Source organism: Ornithodoros turicata, chromosome 6, assembly GCF_037126465.1.
Source record: "Ornithodoros turicata isolate Travis chromosome 6, ASM3712646v1, whole genome shotgun sequence".
NCBI lineage: Eukaryota > Metazoa > Arthropoda > Arachnida > Ixodida > Argasidae > Ornithodoros > Ornithodoros turicata.
Genome location: NC_088206.1, coordinates 68059526 through 68084675, shown reverse-complemented (window position 1 = coordinate 68084675; position 25150 = coordinate 68059526). Strand labels below are relative to the sequence as shown.

Sequence of the window (25150 nt, the reverse complement as noted above, 5' to 3'; positions counted from 1 at the left end):
CGACGGTGACCAGATACTCCGACCCTGCTGAGATTCCCGTCCTGGAACTTTATCGCATAAAGATAATCCCCGCCGCATATGGTAATACATCTTATTTGGAAGGATTAAAATTGTTATTTTTTCATTTTTTTTTTGCAGAGTGACGAAACCCTCGCGGCACAAGGCATCATTCCCATCCAACCTATCTTGAACCTCTCGACAGCATTACGTTGCATTTCTCGCTGTGTTTACCCACCGGAGTCACGAGCCCACGATGACGACGTAAACACGCTTCCGGTGTATCAATCGCTGTGAAGTACTTTCGCTCGGAACACCATCTGAGAACAATGTCGCCAACTGATAACGTGTTGCAGATACGTCGTCGGACACGGTGGAAATCCCCGCACCTTGTCAGTGGGAGAATTCCAGAGGGTCAAACGCGATCCGATTTCTGCTCCGACTTTTGATTGTGATTCCACGGAACGGGTGTTAGCTGCCGCTCGGAGCACGAAGGTGCGCATGAATTTCAGAGACAGCTTGGGAGAAAAATTCAGGGAACACTGAGATGTCGCATTTCTCCACTGGAGCGACACACTAGCAGCAAACAGGAGCAGATATGCATACTGAGAGATTGATAAAATATCATGTCACCCGTTTCTTCTTTGATTTCTTCCTGATATCTATAGCAGGGGCCCGCTCCCATGAAGAAATGCGCCAGCGTCGTGTTTCGTAAACTTTTGTCCCACGCCGTACGTGTCAGGGACCCTGCCAGGGGTAAGCAAACCCGGAAGAGCCCTGTTCGGTACTGCTGAGCGATATTTTTGAGAGCTGACGTCAAATGCTAGGAATTACGTAGTACTGCCTTCCATAATTTAGGCTTGTGCTGTCGTAGTCTCCTGCTAGCGTATTCTTCTTCGGACACTGCCTGGTCATGAAACCACGCTGTCGCTTACGAGTAACGGCTGGTACAAGCCATGGATACAAGCTGTACAAGACAAGGATACAAGCCATGCCCATTTGGCAATGCAGTTTTTATTTTTTAATTTTTACTTGATTGGCGTTGACGTGTGGCTGGCATGAACAGGCGTGTTATATCCAGAAAGGTTTTGGCTTTCGTAGATGACCGTTTTCTTGGTATGAGTTCGCTGCGAGATCGACCTAAAGGGGGCGACACCGTCAACTTTCTAGTGTGGATAACACGCCGGCCGATGTTCGGAGTTGATTATTCATGCGTATATTCACCGGAAGATCACCTGTGCCGCGATGGCACGATACTGTTTGGTTCCCCGATGCTCCACCTACAGCACTGAACGCGGAATAAACGTGTAAAAGCAGACGACGCGAGGAAGCTATCCACACTACGGTAGTTCAACGTTTCTCCGCAGCGCGCCGACATCGTTCGATCTCGGAGCGAATATGCACCACGCACGGCGTGAAGAGGGAGGTGCTTGTAGACCTGCGGTGGGGAAGCAGACGCCATCTAGTAGAGGGCTTACGTACTGTGAAACGTTCGACTAGATAAGGATCCCGCAAAGGACAGTGCAAAGCCGCTCTGATTCCTCCCAGTCCCAGATTTAGCGGGGTAGGGACCTGGCGCAGCGTACATGGTTGGGGCCCTTCTGCATGGTCAGTAATTTTCATGCTGGTTCATAAGGATAAATCATGAGTTATGACCAAGTCCATAAAGATACCTGACCTCGGTGCGACTATTCCGTGCGATATATACATGAAAAAGTTCAGTGTACAGTAGTTGGTTCGTCTGTTACCACCCAGTTTCCAAAAAGAGTGCGCCACCTTAGCTTTTTCAGTTTTTCTTCTAAGATCTTGCGTCAATTATCTTGCAAGCTGTTCGAGACTACATTACGCTGCTAGCGTAAATTGAAACCATCCCCGATTTTCTTACTAAAGAACCAGTAATGAGCTCTGCAAAATCAAGCTGTCTAAGAATGTCCCTTTCCACGCGTAAAAGTGAGATCATCTCCCGTGCGTCATGGTTGCACGATGACAGTACTCTGTGAGCTTTAATTTCAGAAATGAGATATATACGAGAGCAGAGCTATATCTGAGAGTTGTGGTAACCTTTACATTAAGGGAAGCTTTCTTCACTCCCTTTTTTATAATTAGCGTCTCGAGGGACTGTTCTCGTCTGCCGACCTCGTCTTGCAAAAATGCCTTGCCAAAGTGGCTGTCATGTGCTATCTCGTCAGGACATCCCAATTCAAATCCAAATCCAAATCTTTTGTAGACTTCTGCCAGGCATCCTGTCTTCTTCCTGATCTATTCGATGTCGAGGGGGCCGGTTTCTCCAGAGAGATCAAACCTGGACGACAGTTCTTCATGCGCGGCCAACCGTTGATCAAGAGAAACTAGAAACTGATCTTCAGCCGGGATAAAATTCTCTATAAATACTCCTAAATTCCCTCGTTCCAGTTGCACCTTCCCAAGCCATGCGGTAATGATCGAATCTTCGCGCTTTGCGGCGATCTCAATGAGGGAACTGCGCTGTTCCGGGCAATTTTTGGTCTTGGTCTTGTCTTGTCCGTTCTGTCTAAAACGTCGTCCCTAAACGCGACATAAGTTCCCGTTTCAAGTCTAGACACTGTGTCAATGAGACCGCCGGCTTTAAAGCGCACTTAAGCGATTTCATCTCGATCGTTAGCATGGACTTCCAGCGCTTTTAAGAAAAACAGTAGCCCCTGACTAAGGCTCCAACAGCATCCGCTCTACAAATGACTCTTTATGGTAAGCTTGGATCTTATAAAGAACGCGTAACCTGCATGAGGAAATCAAAAGGGCAACAACAACGGGGCCGCACCTGGCAGCTGAATTTGCAACCAGATTCAGTGCGCGCTGAACAAGGAACCCACGTGGCCAGAGGATTTTTCTGTCGTACAAGTGGTTGAAGACCTTTGTACTTTCAACTCATGGACGCAGCATCTTCGTATGACTGCCTGTGAAAGTCCTTGATGTTTACTCCATGTGCGTCGAGGAAACTCATTTTACAGCTTCGAACATGTCCTCAACCGTATGTCCCTGGACAGGCATGATCAGCATGAATACGTGTAGTATTTCTGAGGTACACGAGAGGCGAGAACCTAAAGCCGTATCGTTTACAGAAGAAACTGACACTTGTAGTAGTGGGGGGCCCCCTTGTGGTGAGGGCATCGGGGCATACGCCCCGTCCGCCCCTCCCTTAAATCCGGCACTGGTTCCCCCGGGTTATCTGGCCGAATTCTTTCAACTTTCTGAAGCATTCATAAGGTGCAGTTGCACTCCTGCCACTTTCGGGATTGAACATTGAACAGGTCGGTGTGAAATAGCGCCGATAATACAAATAGAAAAATACAAGAAGAAAGAAACACTGAAAAAGGGAAGACGTCCTACCAATTATAACTTTATCAATCGAAATATCCGAAATCGTCAACCTATACGGTCTCAACCATTCTTGCTGCACCACAGGCTTGTATATATAGATGTGTGCTCAACACGTACAATACATCTCCATGACCCTGTCACGCACACAAGTCCTGTCATACTTATCTATGCGGCTTACACCAATCAGATTCATCCCTTCCGTCCTGTTTGTTTGTATCGTTGCTTCAAACGTGGCGTCCTTGGGATTCGTTCTCACAGCAATAGTAAAATACTTATGACCTTCATCTTCACCTTCAAACCGCCTCTCCTCAACATTCAATATATCAGCCAATAAGAGCGGGTCACACGCTACTGGATGTGACTCCTTCAGCCAATCGTTGATCGTCTGCAACAAGAACTCCACCATTAAATGTGCATCGCGTTTTGTTGGCGAAGCACCACCTGGTGGATGACAGGCGCACCAATGCTGTGACACAAACGCGTCTTTGCATGTTCTGCTTTCTGGTATTTCATGCAGAAGGCTCAAACCGAACGTCGTCTGAAATGTCGTCCGCTTGGACTGCTGTTTACCCTGTCGTCTGCTACCGTCCGCATCTTGAAGACCTGACGTAAGGTCAGCCAGTTCCATCAGCGTCGCGTGAACATCAAACGGTGTAGTCAAGCGATGCTGGTTTCTTTCGAGGTTCTCCATAGCGTCAGCGTGGCTTGCTCTGAAAGCTGGCGGGAAAATCAGGAAACAAAATGGCAGACGATCTTCGTACCCTCCGGAACGGGTCCGTCTGATTGGTCCATACCTCATGCCATGGTCGCTGAGAAAGATGACGATCGTCTTGTGCAGCACTCCAGACTTTTGAAGTTCCTGAAAGAACTTCTTCAACATGGCGTCGATTTTGCTCGGGGCGTTGACGTCATGTTTCGTCACGGATGAGAGCCACGTGTAACCGAAGAGAGGATGTCCGTCCGGAAACTTGAGGAGTGACAAAGTGTAATTCAGCGAAAAGTCCGTTTCACTTTGGTTCGTCCCGTAGCACTTGTGCGAGTTCTTGGAAGGGAGTAACATCTCCATTGCGAGAAGAATGGATCTCGGATGGTAATCGGTAGGAGGTTCAGAAAATCCTTTCGCTCGATAGTGGAACAAGCCATAGACGGGGCTTTCTTCGAGAAAAAGAGTGCGGTACCCGAGTGCAGCGTACTTCTTCCAGACGAAGTCCAAGCTATCGAAAAAGGACCCTCCGGGAACGTCCTGTTCCCTCAGACCCGTCAAGATCGGGACTTGGTTCGAGAAGCCACCGTCACCGACTTTGTTGTAACCCAGGAGCTCGATAGACTTCAAGTCTTCCATGAGGTACCGCCTGGTCTTTACTAGATGCCTGTGGGAGTTGATGCGCGACACGGAACTCAGGCCGAGCACCAGGACATTGTGCCGCACCGCACTGGGCGGCAGCTGTTTCTCAGCTTCCGAGCAACGACTTTCGACATCGCGTTTCAATACTGGCATCATGAAGAATTCCTTGTGGAAGGTAGCACTATCTTTCTGACACGACAGGAGGAAGTAGTCATCCTGCAAAGGTATACCGAAATAAAGAGGGCTCTTAGCCTTGAGGAGCACGGACTTGTCCGGGGCGTCGTCTTTTTCGTGACGGGATATTTTGGAGTAGTAGCATATAATTTCTTCTGGCGTTAGATTGTAGACTCGAAACAGGATATCTTTGTCGACTTCGAGGACGTCGTCCCGGCGTTTGATGAAAGACGGTTTCCCGGTACAGACAGTGGCGGGTAAACGGCGGTATGACCTGTAAGTGGCTGAGGTGAAGATCGGGAAGTCTGGTATTCTGCATCCAGTGGTGCTGATGAGGGATGCGTTTGCGGAGGACTGTGTTTCGCTTTGTCCCGTGGTTCTGGCGTAGAGTGTTGTTGCTATGGCGGTCAGGGCTAGAAGCAAAGTGACGCCCAGCACGCTCTTGCAGCAGTTCTTGCGCATGGTGCGACAGCGGTACTGTCTATGGTGTGGGCAAAGAAGATCATCATGAGTATGGATCAGTAATTTGCGATTTGGAAAACATGTAGTGCATGTAGTGTGCGTGACAATATTAATATTTCGAGATACTTTAGCGATCATGAGATCGACATGAAACACGCGTTCCTCCGCGTTCCACAAGTGTGAGGTGAATATTGTGGTTTTAAAAAGTTATTGACAGATTGATTGATTGGGGTTATGAAGTCCTGGTCGGCGTCGGCAGATTCCGCTGAGCAACCCTGCTGGTTCCAGCTATGAGCACCGGTAGAAGCCCAAAAGAACTATTAAAATAAAGTTTCAATATTTTATCACATTCCACGATAACTTTAGCGTTCATCAGCGTCTAAATTTTCACTCCTTCCCCTAATACCGTTTTCGATTTTCTTTTCTTGAAGAACACAATCCCACACACAAGACTACGTTCCTTTTGTGTTTGCCCTCCAATGAGTAAGTTGTACAGGTCCCAAGAATAGCTTAAAGCGCACGCAACAGCTGCCGCACTCTAAAATGGACGAAACAGTCACTGAAACGGGTGTTACCTGCGCATGCAGCAAAATGTAATGAAGGCGACAGAAAGTCTCTTAGAAATGTTGGAAACCATTCCGCAACATGTTCCTGGACGTCGTCTTCTTCTTCTTCTTCTTCACCTTCTACCAATCGGTCAGCGAACGGTATACCACGTAGAGCGTCCTCTTCGTCGTTCACAATTCGTGGCTGACTGGACAACAGCACATGATCTCGGTAGCGATAACAACATCATCAACAGTATACCATGTCACGTCGAGACTGGGCGGTACCGGGGTTCGAATCCTGGTGCCGTCTGTGCTGTCTCGGGTTTTTCATGGGTTTCCCTCAGACGCTTTCAGACCTATGTGTCGGCACAGTTCCCTTAGAAGTTGGCCCAGGACGCATATTCCCCAGGGCGTCAGTCGTGACGTTGCCCACCTCTGTGAAGCCGACAACGGCGAGCCATTTCACCACCATCACCACCACCACCACCACCCTTGGCCTAGTGGCTACGATGATGGCATTCCACGCCCAGATTGGGAGGTGACCCGGGTTCGAAATCGGACGCCGGCTGTGCTGTCTGGGTGTTTTCCCTGGGTTTTTCCTCAGCCGATTTAAGACAAATGTCGACGCAGTTGCCTGTGAAGTCGGCCCAGGACGCACGATACCCCCCCCCCCCCCTTCCCCATGATAGTCGTGACGTTGCCCGCCTGAACGTGGCCGGTTACGGCGAGCAGTCCCACCACCACATCAACAGTAATAGATAGTCAGGGGCGCGGACAGTGTGACATGCACATGGCTACACTGCATGAGTAACACGCCATGTTTTTCTGTCTGCCAATATTAGGTTTAGACCCGAAAAGGAGGAAAAAGAAAGGAGGAGCGCCTTCGTTTTGAACACCGGTGGTGGTGAAGCACTTCTGACGTTTCCCAGCAGGCTGGGCTCTTGGTGGCATCTCGACGCAAGGTATCAGCCCTAACTCGGACTATCACTCACTATCATCATAATCAGGAGTTACTTTTAAAATTATCTTTATTTTACTTGAAGATCAGCATTTATAATTTGTGTTGTCTCTTGTTCAGAATGTACGAAGGTGGGGCACCTACTCATCTGCAAAGTAAAGTGCACTACGTACTTCTGTGAGATTTGGTTCCTCATTTTGGTGACGATGTCTTTTACCTGTTTTTGCTTCATTGAGTCGGCGCTGTAATTCTACGTTATAATGTTGTCTATTTAGAGACCAAAACTAAGAAATTTCAACTGATGCACTCCTGATTGAGGGGGAAGGGTTTTCGCTGCAGGACGTGACGAACGTGGGCTTCACTGATGACGTGACACCGTGACAGAAACTCTCTTTACTCCAATAGATTACCCGGTTCTGCTACGAGCGAAACTTCGTAAGATCGAGGTCATCAAATCTCAAACTTCAAGTCCTTCCACAGTTCCATCACGTCACTTCCAGCCGTCTTGATCGCAATCCTCTCTTTCAGCCTCCTGACCTGTTCAGACGAGAAGTGGCGCTTCCAGTCGCCAACCTCACCTTTCCTCACAAAGTCACCCGTCATCGGTTTCTTCAGATCGTCGTCGACTGCGCTGATGCCAGACACCAAAGACGGTGGCAACTGGTCCACTGGTCCACAATATATATTCATCCTGCCCTCGTTCACCACCTTCTTCATACTTTTGAGGCTAGAATTCTCCAGAACGTTCTCCAAGATGCCGGGATCACTGCGGAGTTTATCACCGTAACTGGGTCCGAGGAAGTCGGCCACCTTCTGTATCCAGGACCGGGGATCTTTCTTGAGGTCTTCGTACGTAAGGAAGAAGACGTTGGGGTCGTTCCTGTGAGGGTACCAGGACATCAAGTGGTCGAAGTAGTCTCCGAAGTCGACTTCCCCCTTCATAAACATTTCGAAGAATTCGTCAAAGGTTCCCGTCTCGAACAAGTAGGCCGGTATGTTCTTGGTATGGTAGTAGAAGGACACGCAGCAGTCGAATGGGTTTCTCGTGATGTAGATGTATTTCGCCTGGAAGGGAAGGAGTTTGTAGTCGTCTATATAGAGCCAGCCACAGTATAGCCAATTAGAACTACGCGGGAGTTGTTCATGTCGTAAAAAAAAACATACAAACAAGATTGAGTCGCAGAATATGTACAATAATTCGTTGTACGATATACAGCGTGGTAGTAACGAAAATCTTCTTGCCGGGGTTCGAATTTCGTGATTCGTCGGATTGCTTTTCAGTCACGTGACGGAGACCGCTGACGTGTACGCTAGGTAACGCTTCAACAGATCGATTTAGGTTTCCAGGTGTGAACTGTATATGCCGCGACTCTACAAACATTCTTTGAGACCGGCTCCGAAACGTCGGGTATTCCCTTCCTGTACCTTGGTTGGAGATTTTCGTTACTATCATTGTTTTTACTCATCCAGAAACAGTTGTGTCGAAGATGCTCACGTTCAAGATATACAGGGTGATTAATTTTATCGTTTACAGATTTTTTTAAATAAAAAAAGCTATGAGAACAGCATATATGTCGTTTCTGCAGTTGAGTTATACGGCCAGGCGGGCATCCACTCGAAGAAAGTATGCAACTACAAGATTACGTAAATTACCTAAAACTCATTAATTAACTCTTTAATTTGGATATTTAAAGCGAGATAGCAGAATGAGAGACTATCCTCGTTGAGAGCCATTATCACGTTTTAACATACTGAATCACGTGCGTTAAAAAATTCATAACCGAACTTCGATATGCAAGTGAGCCGAAACCGACACCCCTGCAACCGAAAATCAACGTTGTATGCGTTACCTAAATATGGTATCGCGATACTGATATTGATACTTCTTTTTTAAAGTAACGGAGTACCGTTACTAAAAAACGTAACGCGATACTTTGCCCGATACGTTTGTTGGAAATACGAAGATGATCCAACATAGAAATCACGCTTGCGTGAACAACAACAACTACCTTACAAAACAAACAAACAAACAAACAAACAAACAAACAAACAAACAAACAAACAAACAAACAAAACAAACAAAACAAACAAAACAAACAAAACAAACAAAACAAACAAAACAAAACAAAACAAAACAAAACAAAACAAAACAAAACAAAACAAAACAAAACAAAACAAACAAACAAACAAACAAACAAACAAACAAACAAACAAACAAACAAACAAACAAACAAACAACTGCATGAATGGCAATGGGATGAGGTGTTGCACTGCAATTGCGGTGCCATATCTCAGTGCATGTGGGATAATATATGAGCGGGATGACGATCAAAAAGATCAGGCAGACACGCACACACACATGACACACGGAAATGAGATATCACACACGCGGGTGCATCTAACTGATGGGGATAGTATTTCATCTGGTCTGCCACCGGAGATGTAGTGCTGTGAAGATCACATCTCCGCTTTCGTGCCAAAAGCGCTGAGGTCAGAGGAGTTGAAGCAAGCTGGCAGACGCCAAGAACAAATAGAATGAGTGCAGGAAATGACGAAATATCCTAATTAAGGAGTTAATTAATGGATTTTATGTAATTAATCATTTTGTTGTTGCACACTTTCTTCGAGAGGATGTCCGCCTGGCAGTAGAACTCAACTGCAAAAACGACATCTATGCTGTTGTCATAGCCTTTTTAATAAAAAAATCTGTAAAGGATAAAAATGAAAACCCTGTAGTGTGCATAGCCAACAGGTACTAATTCACGCAAAAGTCAGTGAGTGCCAGCGCCAGGGGGTGAAACTTGTCCCTCCTCATTACCTTTACACTCATTGGCTCTTTCGTGAATTCCTTGATGACTTTCTCCCTCAGGCTCTTGGAGGCTTGGTATGTTGTGTTTGTGCCTATAGATGGAGCTCGCCCTGGCTCGTTTGCCTATCAGTGCGCCAGTGGCGTAGCCACGGGGGGGGGGGGCTAGGGGGGCTCGAGCCCCCCCTACCTTTCCACGGACCGACCCACACAAATCGTGCAAATTCGAGAACATAATATATGGGGGGGGGGGGGACCAGTGTGACTATCGCGAAAGTTCTTGCAGTTCATGGCGTCTATCTAAGAAGCACTCTTGAATGGTTTTCAAAGTATGAGCTTTTCAAAATACTTCCAATCTCGTGACACCACTTCATTGGTCATGACAGCCTATACATGTAATCGTACTGTGAACGTCTAAATCAACTATTTTCGTTCCCTTTTTTAATCCTCAGTTTGCAGTGTGCACAAGTATGTGTGTGTTGTCGACACAGGATCAGCGGGCAACAGGAGCGGGGGGGGGGGGGCGAGGTTTCGTATCGAGCCCCCCCTACCTTTCAGGTCTGGCTACGCCACTGCAGTGCGCATTAGTATGCTGGAAGTGTTCTGGGGTTGATGTAGCCTGCGGCCATCCATGTTGATGCAGCCTACATGTCCAAGGTTTATTTATACATATATATATATATATTAAATTCAATTAAGTAGACAGCGTCAGTAGAGAGCGACAAGTATATACCATTTATGTTAGATGTGCTTTCTGGCTTCCCAGGTTTTTCTGTTCTGCTGTGGTTCAGCAGTACATTTGACGACAACTGTAAACAAATTACAATTTGGACTCGATAGCTCTTCCTGTAACGAAATTACTTTCATATTCGGGAACTATAACTCAACTACCTCTACCGAGTAGTTCATACATCTGTACTCGCTACTATCGTTTACGAACTGATCTCCTCAATTGAAAAGCATTCAGTGAACGGTTACTTGAGGACGCGAAAGCTCACCTGATCCGAATAAGGCTGCCTGTGGAACGGCTGGTGTGTCTTGATCGCTGCTGGTCTTGGCAGTTGAACCGCTGAATCTATCCCGTGCATTTCTAAAAACGGCGTCTTCGCCGCAAGCTCCAACCTGTCCTTTGCGGGAACTCCTCCGCTGTAGATGAGGTAGACGATGTGCTGCATCCACGTGGTGCCGCACTTGGGGTAGCTCACGATAAAGACGTCGTCCGGACGTGGTTGATAGGCCAACGCCGGACGGACGATGTCATCTTGGAAGCATCGACTGATGAAGAGGCCGTCCAGGTCACGATACACTTGCACAGACATGGATTGGCTTCTTTTCGGGTCTGGTGGCAGTTCGTGGTCTGGTCCGTGGTCTTTAGGTCCGCGGTCTGGTGGCAAGACGCTATCGTGGTACCTTCCACTGTACTTCCGGTATATCTAAAATCGAAAAGACGAATGGATGCAAGCACAGAGTAGGGTATGAGCTCGGGTATGCAACGGCTGAAGGCTAGTCTATACGAAAGAGAAGACGAGAAAGATATCGTGCCTCTGCGTGGACGCAGCTCGAAATGGAAGGGAAGAGATGGGACGAGAGCGTGGGATTGCATGGGTTCCATGCGGCTTCGTACGTTGGCGGAGCTTACGGAATACAGATTAAGTCATGACGTCACGAAGCTGCTAGCCTCCCAGGAATCTGTCACGGACGGGAGGCCGGATCAGATCAGACTTTGCAGCCTGTTAGTCTGTTTGACTGATGGCGAATTCGGGTGGTCATTTCATGGCAACAAGGCATAGCGCTCGGACGTTACCCGCGCTGGATCATGTGACCGTTGCCACCCGAACATGAGTGCCTAGCGTCTGTCTAGCGGTTTTAGCCGCTTGGATCACACTAGGGGCATCGCGGTCGCTCGTCTTCGGGTTTCGTCGTCTGCTAACCCACGTGAACTTTGATGTGGGGGTGGGGGGGGGGGCAGTGTGGGCCCTCACCACCCTTGCAGTGCGAATGTGGCGACACCGGATATAGTGGGGCAACACGCCGCCCGATCGTATCGTGGTTCAGGGGAAAAAAAAGTGCTAGCGGGCAAATTCCGGGAGCTCGGAAAGCGCCACGCGAACATATGCGAGAATTCTTTCACCATGCGAACATGACTGCTCGGAATTTGACAAAAAAAAAAAAAAAAAAGTCAAGATTCCTCTCAGTCATTCCTTATCTCTTGGAGACGTTTTGAAGCATTTGCGTGCATAACTCTGGGAGCTACTCTCTATGAGCTCGATCAACTTTGATGACATAGCAGCAGCGTAACGAGAAATAATTTTTCGGAGGGTACCAAAGGTACGATTTTTTTTTTTTGGGGGGGGGGGAGGGAGAAAGAGGGGTTGAACCCCAGAAGCAACCGCACGGGCTACGCCAATCCTACGTGTTCTTTCTTTCTTTGTCATTTCTTCTCCTGGGGTGGCCCACTTACACAGCTTCTCATTTGGTTCCGCACACATACAACTCAGAGGGACACAAAAAGTAATTCGTTAAGGGAACGGAATCTTTCTCTGTTGCATGGAACAAGCGCCTTAAATTTGCCATTCAAAATGGTGCGCAAAATATAGAGATGAGACGAATCCAGAAATATCCCAATCCGAATCCAAGGAAGGTTGTGCGAATCCACGAATCTCGAATCTTTCGAACCTTTTCTTAAAAAGAAAGAAAAAAGAAGGAAGAGTTGAAAAAACCAGGCGAAAAACACTTATAGTGAAAAATGTTTCGAAGCAGAGTTTGATACCTTTGTTTAATGAAAAGCAAATTACGTAATAGTTCACTTTAAGGAGGAAACATACCCGTATACTTCTTCCTAAATGTAATTTATTTAACTTGTCGTTCATCTACTACAGGAAGTACATAAACTCTCGAGTTCCAACTCTTCCCGTAAAACCAGGAAACAATCAAAAGCAAAACCCGGTTGTGGTAGGAAAATTTAATGCGGCGTGGAACGGTCAGTATACATGGTCAGCGCCTCGCGAACAATATTTACAATCTATGAGCTATGAGGCTACGAGGTGAGTGGGGAGAGGTTGCTTTTAAAGGTATGTTACTCTTAAACTTGTAATAAGAGCTCCTGCTTGAACTCTTTCAGTCCAGCACAATGTAAACAAACAAGAAAACTCCCGCCGGCCAATCAGGCTTTCGGTGGACTCCGGAGGCGCCAATTTTAAAAAGAAACAAACAAACGAGGTTTGTGGATTCGAAAGATTCGATTCCCGAATCTCGAATCCCTGCCTAGGATTGGCCGATTCGGTTGGCCCATCCCCAGTAAAGTACAAGGCTGTCGTTGAAAGCTGTGGACTCCCACTCAGACACTTCCTATATTCTATCCAATGTACCCTGGCCAGACAGCGCTGCGACTGTAATTGCGATGGTGCAGCAGTTTTGCCGCCACTCTTCTAGTTGAGAAGCTGCAGTAACTTTCCGCAACTACAGTGTGAAAAGTCCACTGTAAAATATGTGGCAGACAACATTACATCGATATTATACTGTGCCGCTACATCAATTCAGACATCGAACAAATCATGTAGTATACGAGCCTCCGAATTGTACAGCTGGCTAGATTGGATTTTAGGAGAAAAGGAAAGCCGGGAAAAAATTTGGGAACATTTTAAGTACACCGAATATTATGCCGATGACTCTACGGAGACACAATAAAATTGCTACGTCTTCAGGAACCGTTCTACAGAGTGTACGGTACATTGTTGACTGCACTACTGCGAGGGGGACCTACACTAACTATCGCAATTATCTGAGAACCCTGCATACTTTTCACTTGCCTCCATTCTTATAATAATCGCAGAAAAATATCATCGCAAACCACCCACCTTTGATGTAGCTGTTATAGAGCTCACATGTGCGGACGGTTTTCAGATCATCAGACACAGCTGGAACAGTTCCAAGGAAACCGGTAATAACGCTTGATCGGTGGCGGGGCGCCTCATTGTGGGGAATGATGTAAACTGGCTGGGAAGGGAAAGCTAACACGGAAGAAAAAGAAAGAAAGGAAAGGAGGCAGAGTAAATTGTGAGTGACAGCTGGAAGCGAAGCCCGTAGCATACGATATCCTGTGGTTGCACTAGTCAAATCGGAATGTCGCAGACGGAATGGTGCAGTTTCATTTGTCTTTTGTATGAGAAGAGGAGTATAATTTGGTGCAAACGTGTTGGCGAGTTATCCACTCAGATTATCGAGACAGAGATTATACGCGCAATTTATCTACGACTTTCCTGGAACGAAAAAGTAGATGGAATGGCATCTCGCCACGGGTTAGCAATTCTGTTTCATGGGATAATCCCGGCGGTTATCGACCGGGCGACGCGGCGCAGGTGCGCCCGTTTCCAGTCCTGGACGGATCATCGCCGGACAGCTTGAACACGGCCTTTGAAGGGGAAATATTCACATCCTCGTGGGACTTCCCTGGGACATCTGCCCAGGATGCGGACATGGATGATCGATTTGGGAATATTATGGGACACAGTGTTCTGTCTGGGCAGGGAGCATCCCAATGAGGACTACTGAGGGATGCTCGCATGTTTTCTGTAGTGGGTAGTCCTCCCTTGGACTACCCACAATCCCACAACAAGAGGGTTAGCACACCGCTCCCTCTCCTGTACCACCATCATCTCTCCTATCCCTCTTTCACCCTTCCCTATTGTCCCTCCCCTGGGTGCACCGAGCCGCCACTTATGAGCAGGCTGGCCGCACTTTCCCCCTACATCACTCCCCCCCCCCCAATTCTGTTTCACGAACGTGAAAGGGGAAGACAACTGCAAAGTACACTTTGAGAGACGCAGACGAAAAGTGTGTGAACGGAAAAATAAAATGCAGCAAGATAGAAAAGGTCAGCTGTAAAAAGAACTGTTTCGACCATCAGACATATTCATGGTTGCGAAGCTTCTACGCTGTCGGAGCAACAACAACAACAACAATATATGTTGACGATGAGATGGGGGTCGGAGCAACCCGAGCTGCACCAGGGATTAGGTCCGCATACTTTAAAAGATTTCCAATATAGGGGGGTCGGCCTGGTGAAGAGGCTGCAACATACAGAAGCTCATAACTTTTGCTTTTGTGTACCGGCCCCGGTAGCTCAGTCGGTAACGTGTTGGCTCGCCGAGCTCAAAATGGCGGGTTCGCGGTCACGGCCGAGGACGGTAGCAATGTAGGGGAGGTAAACATTGCTTTGAACACAGCGTGTCGGCTATTTCCGCCGCATGTCAAAAGAACCACGGATGGTCGAAATTATCCGGACTCCTACCCTGCGGCATGTGGGCGTACTCACTTTACGTATAAATCTACTCCCAATCATTAATTTTGCTTCTTCATCATCACGTGCTCGTAATAATAATAATAATAATAATAATAATAATAATAATAATAATAATAATAATAATAATAATAATAATAATAATAATAATAATAATAATAATAATAATAATAATAATAATAATAATAATAATAATAATAATAATAATAATAATAATAATAATAATAATAATAATAATAATAATAATAATTCGGAGTAGAATGACACGTAAGGCGAGTCCGCCCACACTTGCGTGTCTACATGCTGTACGTGCCGCACATGCACTCTAAGAAAAGAAGGAGTAAAATGGGGAGCCAAATGGCAGCTTCTAGCCCCCTAGACAGCAATTACTCCCTATATTTTAGTCCCCTAATCCCGGCATTTACTCCCCAGCACTGCAAATTGTCACTGAACTTGGAAAATGGCCTTCCGAATGCAACAAACTACGTAAATAAAAATATGAGCTCTCGGTCAATTCGATGGCATAACGCTGCATAACTCAGCCAACTTAGCAATTCTTCACCCACACAGAGAAAGAAACAGTGCTTCTTTCTTCGCAAATTGTGCCCTATGTATGTCGCAAGATTTTTTATCACTCGATATATCACGGTTGACGGTCTGATTCAAAGTATTTTCCTGCATGCACACGAATTATGTACCTGAGACTCTTAGAACAGAGCGTGAAATGTAGATTCCACTCTGTGACATTCATTTACTCCCGAAAGGGACTATGTTTTGTGGCATTGCATTTACTCCCCAAAGGGAGTAAAATTACTCCTTTTTTTCCCTTAGAGTGCAGGGTAGGAGTGCGAATAATTTCGACACGAGCTCTTCCTTTTTCGGCTGCAAGTACAGAATACCAGAGCCCCCTTCTGTTTCTCTATGTATTCACTGTTTTTGTTTTTTTCACGCCCTTTGCCAGTACTTCTTCCTACACCCAGAACCATTCAAGAACTTTGTACCGCACCTTAATACGTAGATAATTACGCGAAATGAGCGTATGAGGCGCAATTTCGCACGAGCCACATATATTTGCTCGGCTGCCAGAAAGCTCTCAATCACGCAATGCCTATGTAAACAGCCTTACGCGAAAACACCCGTACGAAGTCTGCACCTATGATGCGTACGTCATAGATATCCCCTCTTAACTCACGCGACCACATAATAGTCCCTCCTCCTTTCCTCATCTCATCGACTCCCGACACAAACAACACATTACGCAGGCCAGAACACGACAACCTGTCTTATCACCCACTCGGCAATATACAAACTCCCAACCCTCAATCCCAATTCCTTCATTCTGTCCACGATGCCAGCTCCTCCGGGCTTCCGCAGAGTCAACGGACTTCCTCTGGGGAAGCACTTTACGGACGAGACCATTTACTACGTCTTCGGTTACAGACCCACGGCAGACGACGTCTTCATCGTAACCTACCCAAAATGCGGCACGACCTGGATGCAGCACATCGTTTATTACATCTACAGCGACGGCGAACCTCGTCGGAGTCGCGAAGACTTCTCGGCGAGGACTCCCTTCTTCGAGGTGCTCGGAGCCGAAGCCATAGCCAACTTAATCCGACCGGCAGCCATCAAGACTCATCTGCCGTTCGAATACCAGCCGTACTCGGAGCAAGCTAAGTACATCTACGTGGCCAGAAACCCTTTCGACTGTTGCGTGTCGTTCTACAACCATTACAAAGTATTTCCAGAGTATGACTTTGCGGATGGAACGTTCGATAAATTCTTCGAGATGTTTCTGGAAGGGAACGTCGATTTTGGGGACTACTTTCACCACTTGCTCTCTTGGTACCCGCATAAGAATGATTCAAACGTCCTGTTCTTAACCTACGAGGACCTAAAGAAGGATGTTAGGGCCGGGGTACTGAAGGTCGCCGAGTTCTTGGGACCGAAGTACGGCAACAAGGTACGTCGTAGTAATGGCATTATCCTTGACAAGATCGTGCAGCTGACTGACTTTGAGTCAATGAAGAAGGTTGTTAACCACGAAATCAAAGAAGTGCGTTCGCTGCACAGTGAGAAGCCGATCGAGGATCTTCCGCGTTTCGCGCAGCTGATGAGACAGGCGTGCGGTGATGTGGTGAAGAAGCCGGTGACGAGAGATTTTGTTCGGAAGGGGCAGGTCGGTGATTGGAGGAATTACTTTACTGACGAACAAATCAGTAGGCTTCGGGAGAAGATTAAATTGGAGACGGCAGGAAGTGACGTCATGAACCTTTGGAAGGATCTGGACTTCATAGGACCTGTTTCGTGATGCGATGGCATGGAATATTCGCAACATCTCGATCGATTTTTTTTTTCGCTTTGAGATTATTGATTTCTCGTTGCGTGAATGATGTTTGAAGTGCGCAGTCTGTCACTAGGTTGGATTGGAGTTTGAGTTTGATTATAGAAAAAAAAAAGAAAAACGTGGGTTGGATTGGACTATCAATGTCTGCCGTTTCAACGTGAGAGTATGCTGCAGTCGGTCATATCTGCCTCACAACCTAAAACCACAAATTGTTTAATAATTCGGGGTTTTATGTCGCGAAACAACTGTAATCAAGAAATTCATCATCATCATCATTATCATGAATATAGTAATAATAATAATAAATCATCAAAAAATCATTACTATTATCGATCGCTGTAATATAATCGTAATAACATCTCCAATACGTCACAAGGCAATGAGACAGGGGTCATTCTCGATAACGGACAACAGTTCTACATCATTATTCTTTGTGTTTTCTTGTGTGTATTTTTCGGATGTACCAATTGCCTTGTATTGCAAATCGAATATATCGAATACACACAAATATCGAACACAATGTTTTCCCAGGTCGATGTCAAGAATCTGTGACTCCTACCCAGGCCTAGCTAAACTTTACATTCCAATGTGAAGCGGGTGTATTGTCAAGAAATTTACATGACACAGTTTCGGCTGGGGATCGGGGAATGTCGAAACTGATTCAAGTACAGTCAACACAAGTGATAAAAATGCGGTCCACTGCATGAAGGCTTGTATCATAATAAACACAGTAGTTGCAATATCTTATCTTTTTGTCATAGACTTTTTATCGTAGTCAGCATACGAAACGGCTAACCAGTGACGCGCGAATGCAATACAACGTTTTAAGGCGGGCTTCGCCGCAGAACACTACCGTCATGTGGAAAAGACACCTTGCAGTCTATGTGTCTCAAGTTCTTTATCAAGTCCGAGCTTACCCGTCACTGAGCTCACTTGAGACGGCGGGTCATGCGACACACCATTGATTGATTTTAAAAGAAAAAAAATGGAGATGGTAGTCTCGAGCCACTCGGGACTGGCTACTCCAGGACGCGTTATTAATAAACGAAAGGGAAACTACACTAACCTCGACGCTTTGAAAGTCATTCTTTTTGCTCTTAATAATGAGTTCTTGCGGACATGCAGTCATGGTAACTTTTCTCACTCGTCGCGACTGATGTTCACGTTTATGTCTTTTATGGTACGGATAAGTGATGGCCAGTAGTTAACTACAGGTAGTTAAACTACTATTTTGAGTGGTTAACTACAGTAGTTAGGTTACTGCAGGCGCCAACTACTTCCCATTTTGCCGCAAGCTTTACGGCACGATCGTGCTTCCGACTTTTACCTTGAGCTACTTGTTTGATGAGAACGGAGGTGCAGAGCCATTGTGCCGTGCACGTGTACTAAATCTTCACTTTTATTATTGCTTGTGATCCATATTTAGGTGTCCAAGAACACTATAGAATGGGATTGGTGGACAACGTTAAGTAGTTATTGATGTAGTTAAAATACATTGCAGTAGTTAAAGAAGTAGTTTGGAACTACCTCCCCTGAAAAGTAGTTGAACTACTAGCTAAGCTACTCCATCGCGAAGTAGTTAGTAGTTATAGTTATATAGCAGTTATAGTTAGTTATTAGATAGTTATAGTTAGTAGTTATAATATATATATAGTTATAACTACTGTGGAAGTAGTCAGTGGCCATCACTGGTACGGAGCACGGCTGATCCATATGCACCCGGACATTCCTTCAAGACATCCTTCACTGTTAAAGAAAAGATGCTGTACTATCACTTTTTAACAAACTAGCTTAAAACACTTCCATCTCCAATGAGTTATAAACAACTATTTGTATCCTGGCTGTCAGCCTGGCAGGCTGCGCCACCTTGGAAGAAACGCACGTACTTGCTGTCTATGTCGGTTGGCACACAGCCTTGGAAGGCAAGGCGCCCGTTGCCCTATCTAAACCAGTTTATAACAGGTTGGCGGCTGCCGATAACGCTCAAATGGGATGTATAGTGTTTCTCTTCAAGCCTCCACTCGCGCGTTTGCGCATGGGCTAGCCTGAACAATGCACACGTGATCGAGAAGGGTTCACCGAGGACAATTTCCTTCACTCAGCGGTACATGATGTGGAAGCCCCGTTGCAACTCGATCGACGGCATGCTCTTTTCCGCACACTTCTCCGAAGAAATAGTGCGGTCTGCTCTGTCTTACGAACCCCGTCCGGGCGACATTTTTCTGGTGAGTTACCCCAAATGTGGGACGACATGGATGCAGCACATTCTTTACGGCATCTTTAACGATGGCAAAGCCCCCTCTAGTTACTCGGAAGTGTCAGCCAAAATGCCCTTCCTGGAGAGTCAAGGAGCGGAGGTTGTGGCTAACCTCTCCGCTCCTCGAGTCATCAAGACGCACCTACCGTTTGGGAAGCAACCTTACTCTGCGAAGGCAAAGTATGTGTACATAACGCGGAATCCGTACGACTGTTGCGTGTCTTATTATTATCACATAAAGCACATGCCCGTTTATGCTTTCGGCGACGGAGCGTTCGACGTGTTCTTCGACGTGTTTGTGCAGGGACGCATCGGCTTCGGCGATTACTTCGATCACCTGCTGCCCTGGTACGCACATAGGGACGACCCTAATGTTTTCTTTCTAACGTACGAAGATTTGAAAGAAAATACGGCGTTATGGATACGGAAAGTGGCAGACTTTCTGGGGTCCGGCTACGGCGACATCCTCCGGGAGAATCCTGCTGTCGTCGAGAGTATCGTCGAAGCGACGACTGTTGCCAACATGAAGAAGCTGGTGAACCCATACATGAAAAACATCGGAGAAATATTTAGGTCGACGCCATTCGACGAGTTACCGCGATGGGCCAGGCTCAAGTTGGAGTGCGGGGGTGAGAGGATGAAGGAACCCATGACGGGCGATTTCATTCGAAAAGGCGAAGTGGGAGACTGGAAGAATCACTTCTCGGCGGAGCAAGTTAAAAGGATGAAAGAGAGGATTGCGTTCAAAACTGGAGGTAGTGACGTCATGACACTTTGGAGCAAACTTGACCTGTGACATGCGGTTGTTGTATCTTTCAGCAGGGCGCTACGCGATGACCTCAAAGAAGCTTTCACTGTCGAACGATAATTACACTGTCGATACCACGTTCACGACCGGTGCTCATTGAGACGCGCAATGAGACCCCTTTCGTAGTGTTGCAACACCCTAGCGGCCCGTGAGCGAACTGTTTTTGTCGCCCATCAAAACCTACCCAAACATAAAGTATCCAACCACGAAGCTGCGCAGGACTGGTTGCACTGAACCTCCCTGGCCTCCGTCGTGCTGGGATATATGTATTTTGCGTTAATTGACTGCGGAAAGGCGCCACCTATTGATTACGCACAAAATGTTCTTCGGCGCCTCTAAGGTCGAAGGTGCTGTTCACGTGGGCATCAGCAATTCAGAAAAAGGTTCACTGGGGATAAAGTTGAGTAAGCGAGAGTGCAAAGCTTAGGAAAGAAAGGTGCATGAATATTATTAGGAAATGCCGTTATATTTGTGTAATTTCAACACACATCGGCGCTCGGATAGGTCCAAAGAAGCGGCATGTATAGCAATGAGGACCAATCGAAATGCGTGTAAACTCTCAGTACCGTCATTTATGTGTAAGTCAGCTGTCTAAAAACGATTCAGACAATAATCGTTTATGCATGTTCACTTGGTCCGCGTTAGCTGTGCTGTATAGGAATAAATAAATAACACAGGGCTACAAGCTGTATTACAGTTACAGCTCCTACACCAGATTTAGGCGCCAGGCTGTCGCCATGAAACTGTTTAGTGCAGTGTGCCTACGTGCTTATGCATGCATGTTTGCGTCATATATGCGTATGTGAAATCTCACTCATTCCCGCCAAAAGATGGTCGACAGCATTGGCTAAATAACTGTAGCGAACTAGGACTATAGGTCAGGCGGTAGAAGAAGAAAAGGAGGAGGAGGTCTGGTGCAGGTTACTGGGGCTCTCGAAACCCGTGTTGACGTTACAATAAATAGCATAAATAATGTTAGAAACAATAAAGAAGCAGAGGTGCTCAGTTGTACGGTTGCAACAGAATTCGCTTTTGTGTGCACATTTTCTGGAACTTTTCGTATTCTTCTGCGCGAGCACCGTGAAGTAATAGACCTCTACCCGATAAACGTCATCATGACGTTGGTAGACAGACCGAAACCGAAACAAATCGGAAGGGGAGAGGAATGGGCACTTGTTCGCTGTCTCCTATTCAACCAAAAGTAGGACCGAAGGTCGCGTCCCTTCCAGGGACCATCGTAATCCTCTCAATACCGTGGCTTTCGGGCGCGAACTTGTTCGCCCCTGGCTTCGAGCGTAGTTCAACTCTACCAAATTGGTGGCGCTGTCGAACACTATGACGTCATTGGGTTACAAACGGGGAGAGGTTTGCTGTGGTAGTGATCGGCGCACATGCGCACACGGATGAAAAGAGGACACAAGGAATGTAATGGGAGGCACTGGGTTAGCAACCTTTCTGGGCAGGCCCTTGGGGAATCTGTGGCGGTATCAGTCTAGGATGTACCTCGGAACACTCAAGAAATACAACCGGTACTGGGACTCGTTCCCGCCACCTCTCAGTCCCAACGAGTGAATGCTCTATTCACTGACGTTGAAGTCTAAGTATAGATAAAGTGCATGTCATTCATAGACTCTACCAAACTAGGAGTGAAGCACGACGCCCTGTATGGTACGACTAGCATTTTATACTTTGTTGTGACCGGTAAAGCGCTCATCAACGAACACTTCACTCCATCCACTTGAGATTCTTCCAGAGCCCCATGACGTCGGTTCCTGCTGTCCTCTTTGCGATATACTCCTTCATCCTTTTCACCTGATCCTGCGTCAATTCAGTCTTGTAGTCTCCTACCTCGCCTTTACGTACGAATGTTCCCACCGACTGCTTCTGTAATAAATCTCCACAGCCACGCAGGAACCTTTGGGCCCAGCGCGGCCATTGGTCCCGTGGAAGTCCCTGAAACTTCTGGTCGAGGCGCGTCATTACCGGATTCACCGTCTTCTTCATGTACTCAACGGAAGTATACTGGAGAATCTTCTCCATCACTTCCGGTTCGTTGCGAAGTCTTTCGCCGTACTCCTTGCCTAGAAAGTCTGCAACCTTCTGGATCCAAGTTCTGGTGTCATTTTTGAGGTCTTCGAAAGTGAGGAACAGGACGTTAGGGTCGTGCCTGTGTGGGTACCAGGACAGCAGGTGGTCGAAGTAGTCTCCAAAGTCGACCTCGCCCCTGAGGAATTCTTCGAAGAACTCGTCAAATGTTCCGTCTTCGTAGTCGTACATTGGAAAGAACCGGACGTGATGGAAGAAAGAGATGCAGCAGTCAAACGGGTTCCTCGCCACATAGATGTACTTGGCGTCTTTCGAATACGGTTGTTTGTTGAAGGCTAGATGCGTCTTGATCGCAGCTGGGCGAGGTAGATTGTCAACGGCTTCTTGTCCCATGTACTCGAAGAAGGGCGTTTTGGAATCGAACTCGTCAGAATCTTTGGGCGGAGTCCCGTTGCTGAAGATGTAATAGACGATGTGCTGCATCCACGTCGTTCCACATTTCGGATACGTCACGACGAAGACGTCGTCTGGTCGTGGCTCGTAAGCTAGGACTTCTCGAACGCTTTCTTCAGAGAAGTGTTTGCCCAGGAAGATCCCGTCGACAATGTGGAATCTCTCACGAGGCATGGTGCCTGCATGTATACGGTACTCGGTTAGGGCGAAGTACGATTAAGAGGTCCTGCCTGCGTGCATTTAGGAGTGGCATGAACTGCCATAACAACGTAAGGCTCGAATCATCGCCAGTTAGTTTCGGTCACTGTAAGTAAGACACTCGTGTCTGGAGCGCAAGTAGCGTTACACATTTTTAGTGCACATCTTTTCGGAATCTATGGTGACGTCACCAGAGCCGTTCCAGCTATTGGCGCCGAGAAGTTTGGGAGTCGCCCCCTGGTGTTCACTGAACGAACCTTGTCCTGGGGATGTCCCCGGGCAGTATTCTCACATTGCATTGCGTATAAAGGCATTGCACGTGTTAGGGGCTGTCCAGCATTGATATTTCCTGGGGATTCATGAAGAAAACGACATATGCGTTCCAAGTAAATCGCATTTTTATTCCAATATGACAGTTTTTACTGTAAGTAACAGAAACGAAACCGAAACGGGGATCACCACCAAGAGACGGCGCAGTGGCGCCCCTAGTGAGGGTCTCGCCGCCAATAGAGACTACTCTCTCTTTACAAACATGTGACGTCACGAGAAGTCTGGTTCGAGGTTATATTTTGCTGTGGTGGGCAAGAAGCGAAAAAAAAAAAAAAAACGTTTCGGCTGATAGGCCGAAAAAACTGATAAGGTTGCTAGGTGCCAACCAGCATGCTTTGCGCGGCGGCGGAACGTAATCGATGACGTAGGGGAGCAGGTCGTCTATTCTCAATTTCTTTTTCGGAAGATAAACTTGATTCCTCTATTAATTTGGAGTGTTGAGATATTTGTTTCTGCATGCGAAAGGGACGGAACCGTCGAACTGTTGAAGGATATAAAGAAAGTAATGTTGGTAAGAAAGTAAAGTAGGAAATAAAAAAAATTGTTGGTAAAAAGATTTTCGATTACATTTCGATTGAATCTTTCGATTAGATCGAAACAGAACAGATTCGATTAGAAACAGAAAGAAAAAAAAAGCCTCGTAATCTGCACCGATTGCTTCACAATACACATAGCAGAGAGACACGTACAAATCACTGAAGTGTTTTTCTACGATGTTTGACGGAGACGTCCTATGCGATGTATTTCCTTTTAAAATCATGGAAACGCTCGACATACAACCACAAACGTTGCTTATCCATTCGAAATATGGGTGTTCAAGAACTTACTTGCAAAATAGACACAGACGTCTCCGTCCACTTATATGCTGCTAATGAGTCCATGCCCTCTTTCACGTGTATCCGTATCTTATCTCCTAGAGGGAGGTACACGTATGCTTAAGTGCCTGTCATTTTTTACCTTTGTCATTCTTATCTTGCGTCACATAAATGTTTTCCTTTCATTGCGGACGGACCAAGAGGCTGTTTGTGTGAAATTAACCTCCGAAACAAGGACATTATTCTTTGTTAACTAATGTGTCTTCGTTACAGGGAGGCCTATAAGGTACTCAGTGACGAGGTACAACAGACGAACAAGAGACAGGAGAGAACTGATGTTCTGAGGCTGGAACAACATAGAAGGGACAAATACATACAAAGCCTCAATTTGCCTAAGTGGTGAACTTAGGTGAAGGTGAACTTTTGTACCTCGTCGCTGAGATCGTCATAGTCATGTACCGACTTATTAGCCTATAATGAGCCAGTGTACCGTGGACGTAGTACCTCCATATACATTATTTGATAGTATTGCATTGGTACATTTCTTCACATCCCCAATTCCCGTCAGTAGTGTAAAAGAAGAGCAGCAACAACAACCACCACCACCACAGACGATGACGATGAGATGGGGTGTTTCACCGTCGTGGTGCGGTACCCTACCCCATTGCACTGGAACATTATGTGAAGATGATGAAGGAAGGATGAAAATACGTGAAAAAGAGCTTCGCCGCATAACACGCAAAACTACTACCAGAACAACCACGGCGTTAAATGGTGCGCGGTGATATCTTCGCCTGTCTTCAGACACCGCGTACAAAAAACAACAACAACTTTATCTTTAAGATGATGAATGGAGAGTTTCAGCGTCAGGGGCGACACTCTACCGCATTGACGGTGGTGATCCGCATACAATAATATACTACACGTATTTGAGATTCGCGATGAGTTGT

At 46.5% G+C, this 25150-nt stretch overlaps 5 protein-coding genes across 6 annotated transcripts; 2 read left to right on the top strand and 3 right to left on the bottom strand.

Moving 5' to 3' along the window:
• Nucleotides 1-3460: 3460 nt before the first annotated feature.
• On the bottom strand, nt 3461-6006 carry LOC135398708 (uncharacterized). Its single transcript, XM_064630093.1, has 3 exons — nt 5911-6006; nt 4149-5354; nt 3461-4064 (listed from the first exon to the last, which is right to left on the bottom strand). The coding sequence occupies exons 1-3, from the start codon at nt 5970-5972 to the stop codon at nt 3461-3463; spliced, it is 1872 nt and encodes a 623-aa protein (XP_064486163.1). The 5' UTR covers nt 5973-6006.
• An 887-nt stretch (nt 6007-6893) lies between these two features.
• On the bottom strand, nt 6894-13617 carry LOC135397161 (sulfotransferase ssu-1-like). Of its 2 annotated transcripts, none has more exons than XM_064628531.1 (3): nt 13505-13617; nt 10646-11080; nt 6894-7906 (listed from the first exon to the last, which is right to left on the bottom strand). In XM_064628531.1, exons 2-3 carry the CDS (start codon nt 10964-10966, stop codon nt 7292-7294), a joined length of 936 nt encoding a protein of 311 aa, XP_064484601.1. In that variant the 5' UTR covers nt 10967-11080; nt 13505-13617; the 3' UTR covers nt 6894-7291. The 2 variants fall into 2 exon arrangements, with proteins under 2 accessions (XP_064484601.1, XP_064484602.1); XM_064628532.1 differs by lacking the exon at nt 13505-13617 and adding an exon at nt 11190-11218.
• A 2579-nt stretch (nt 13618-16196) lies between these two features.
• Nucleotides 16197-18040, top strand: LOC135398257 (sulfotransferase ssu-1-like). Its single transcript, XM_064629680.1, has one exon. The coding sequence runs from the start codon at nt 16295-16297 to the stop codon at nt 17255-17257; it is 963 nt and encodes a 320-aa protein (XP_064485750.1). The 5' UTR covers nt 16197-16294; the 3' UTR covers nt 17258-18040.
• Nucleotides 18041-19174: 1134 nt separating this feature from the next.
• LOC135398256 (sulfotransferase ssu-1-like) lies at nt 19175-21347 on the top strand. The gene has a single exon (XM_064629679.1). The coding sequence runs from the start codon at nt 19402-19404 to the stop codon at nt 20344-20346; it is 945 nt and encodes a 314-aa protein (XP_064485749.1). The 5' UTR covers nt 19175-19401; the 3' UTR covers nt 20347-21347.
• Nucleotides 21348-22022: 675 nt separating this feature from the next.
• On the bottom strand, nt 22023-24275 carry LOC135398255 (sulfotransferase ssu-1-like). Its single transcript, XM_064629678.1, has 2 exons — nt 24213-24275; nt 22023-23036 (listed from the first exon to the last, which is right to left on the bottom strand). Exon 2 carries the CDS (start codon nt 23029-23031, stop codon nt 22084-22086), a length of 948 nt encoding a protein of 315 aa, XP_064485748.1. The 5' UTR covers nt 23032-23036; nt 24213-24275; the 3' UTR covers nt 22023-22083.
• Nucleotides 24276-25150: the final 875 nt, after the last annotated feature.

Excerpts from the sequence above, each read along its gene's own strand:
- LOC135398708 (XM_064630093.1), bottom strand. The coding sequence starts at position 5,972 with ATGGTTTCCAACATTTCTAAGAGACTTTCTGTCGCCTTCATTACATTT. Across the intron at positions 5,355-5,910 it reads ACATTTTGCTGCATGCGCAG|ACAGTACCGCTGTCGCACCA; the intron begins GTAACACCCGTT and ends CCCACACCATAG. Across the intron at positions 4,065-4,148 it reads CTCAGCGACCATGGCATGAG|AGCAAGCCACGCTGACGCTA; the intron begins GTATGGACCAAT and ends GCCAGCTTTCAG.
- LOC135397161 (XM_064628531.1), bottom strand. The coding sequence starts at position 10,966 with ATGTCTGTGCAAGTGTATCGTGACCTGGACGGCCTCTTCATCAGTCGA. Across the intron at positions 7,907-10,645 it reads GGCAGCCTTATTCGGATCAG|GCGAAATACATCTACATCAC; the intron begins GTGAGCTTTCGC and ends CTTCCCTTCCAG.
- LOC135398257 (XM_064629680.1), top strand. The coding sequence starts at position 16,295 with ATGCCAGCTCCTCCGGGCTTCCGCAGAGTCAACGGACTTCCTCTGGGG.
- LOC135398256 (XM_064629679.1), top strand. The coding sequence starts at position 19,402 with ATGATGTGGAAGCCCCGTTGCAACTCGATCGACGGCATGCTCTTTTCC.
- LOC135398255 (XM_064629678.1), bottom strand. The coding sequence starts at position 23,031 with ATGCCTCGTGAGAGATTCCACATTGTCGACGGGATCTTCCTGGGCAAA.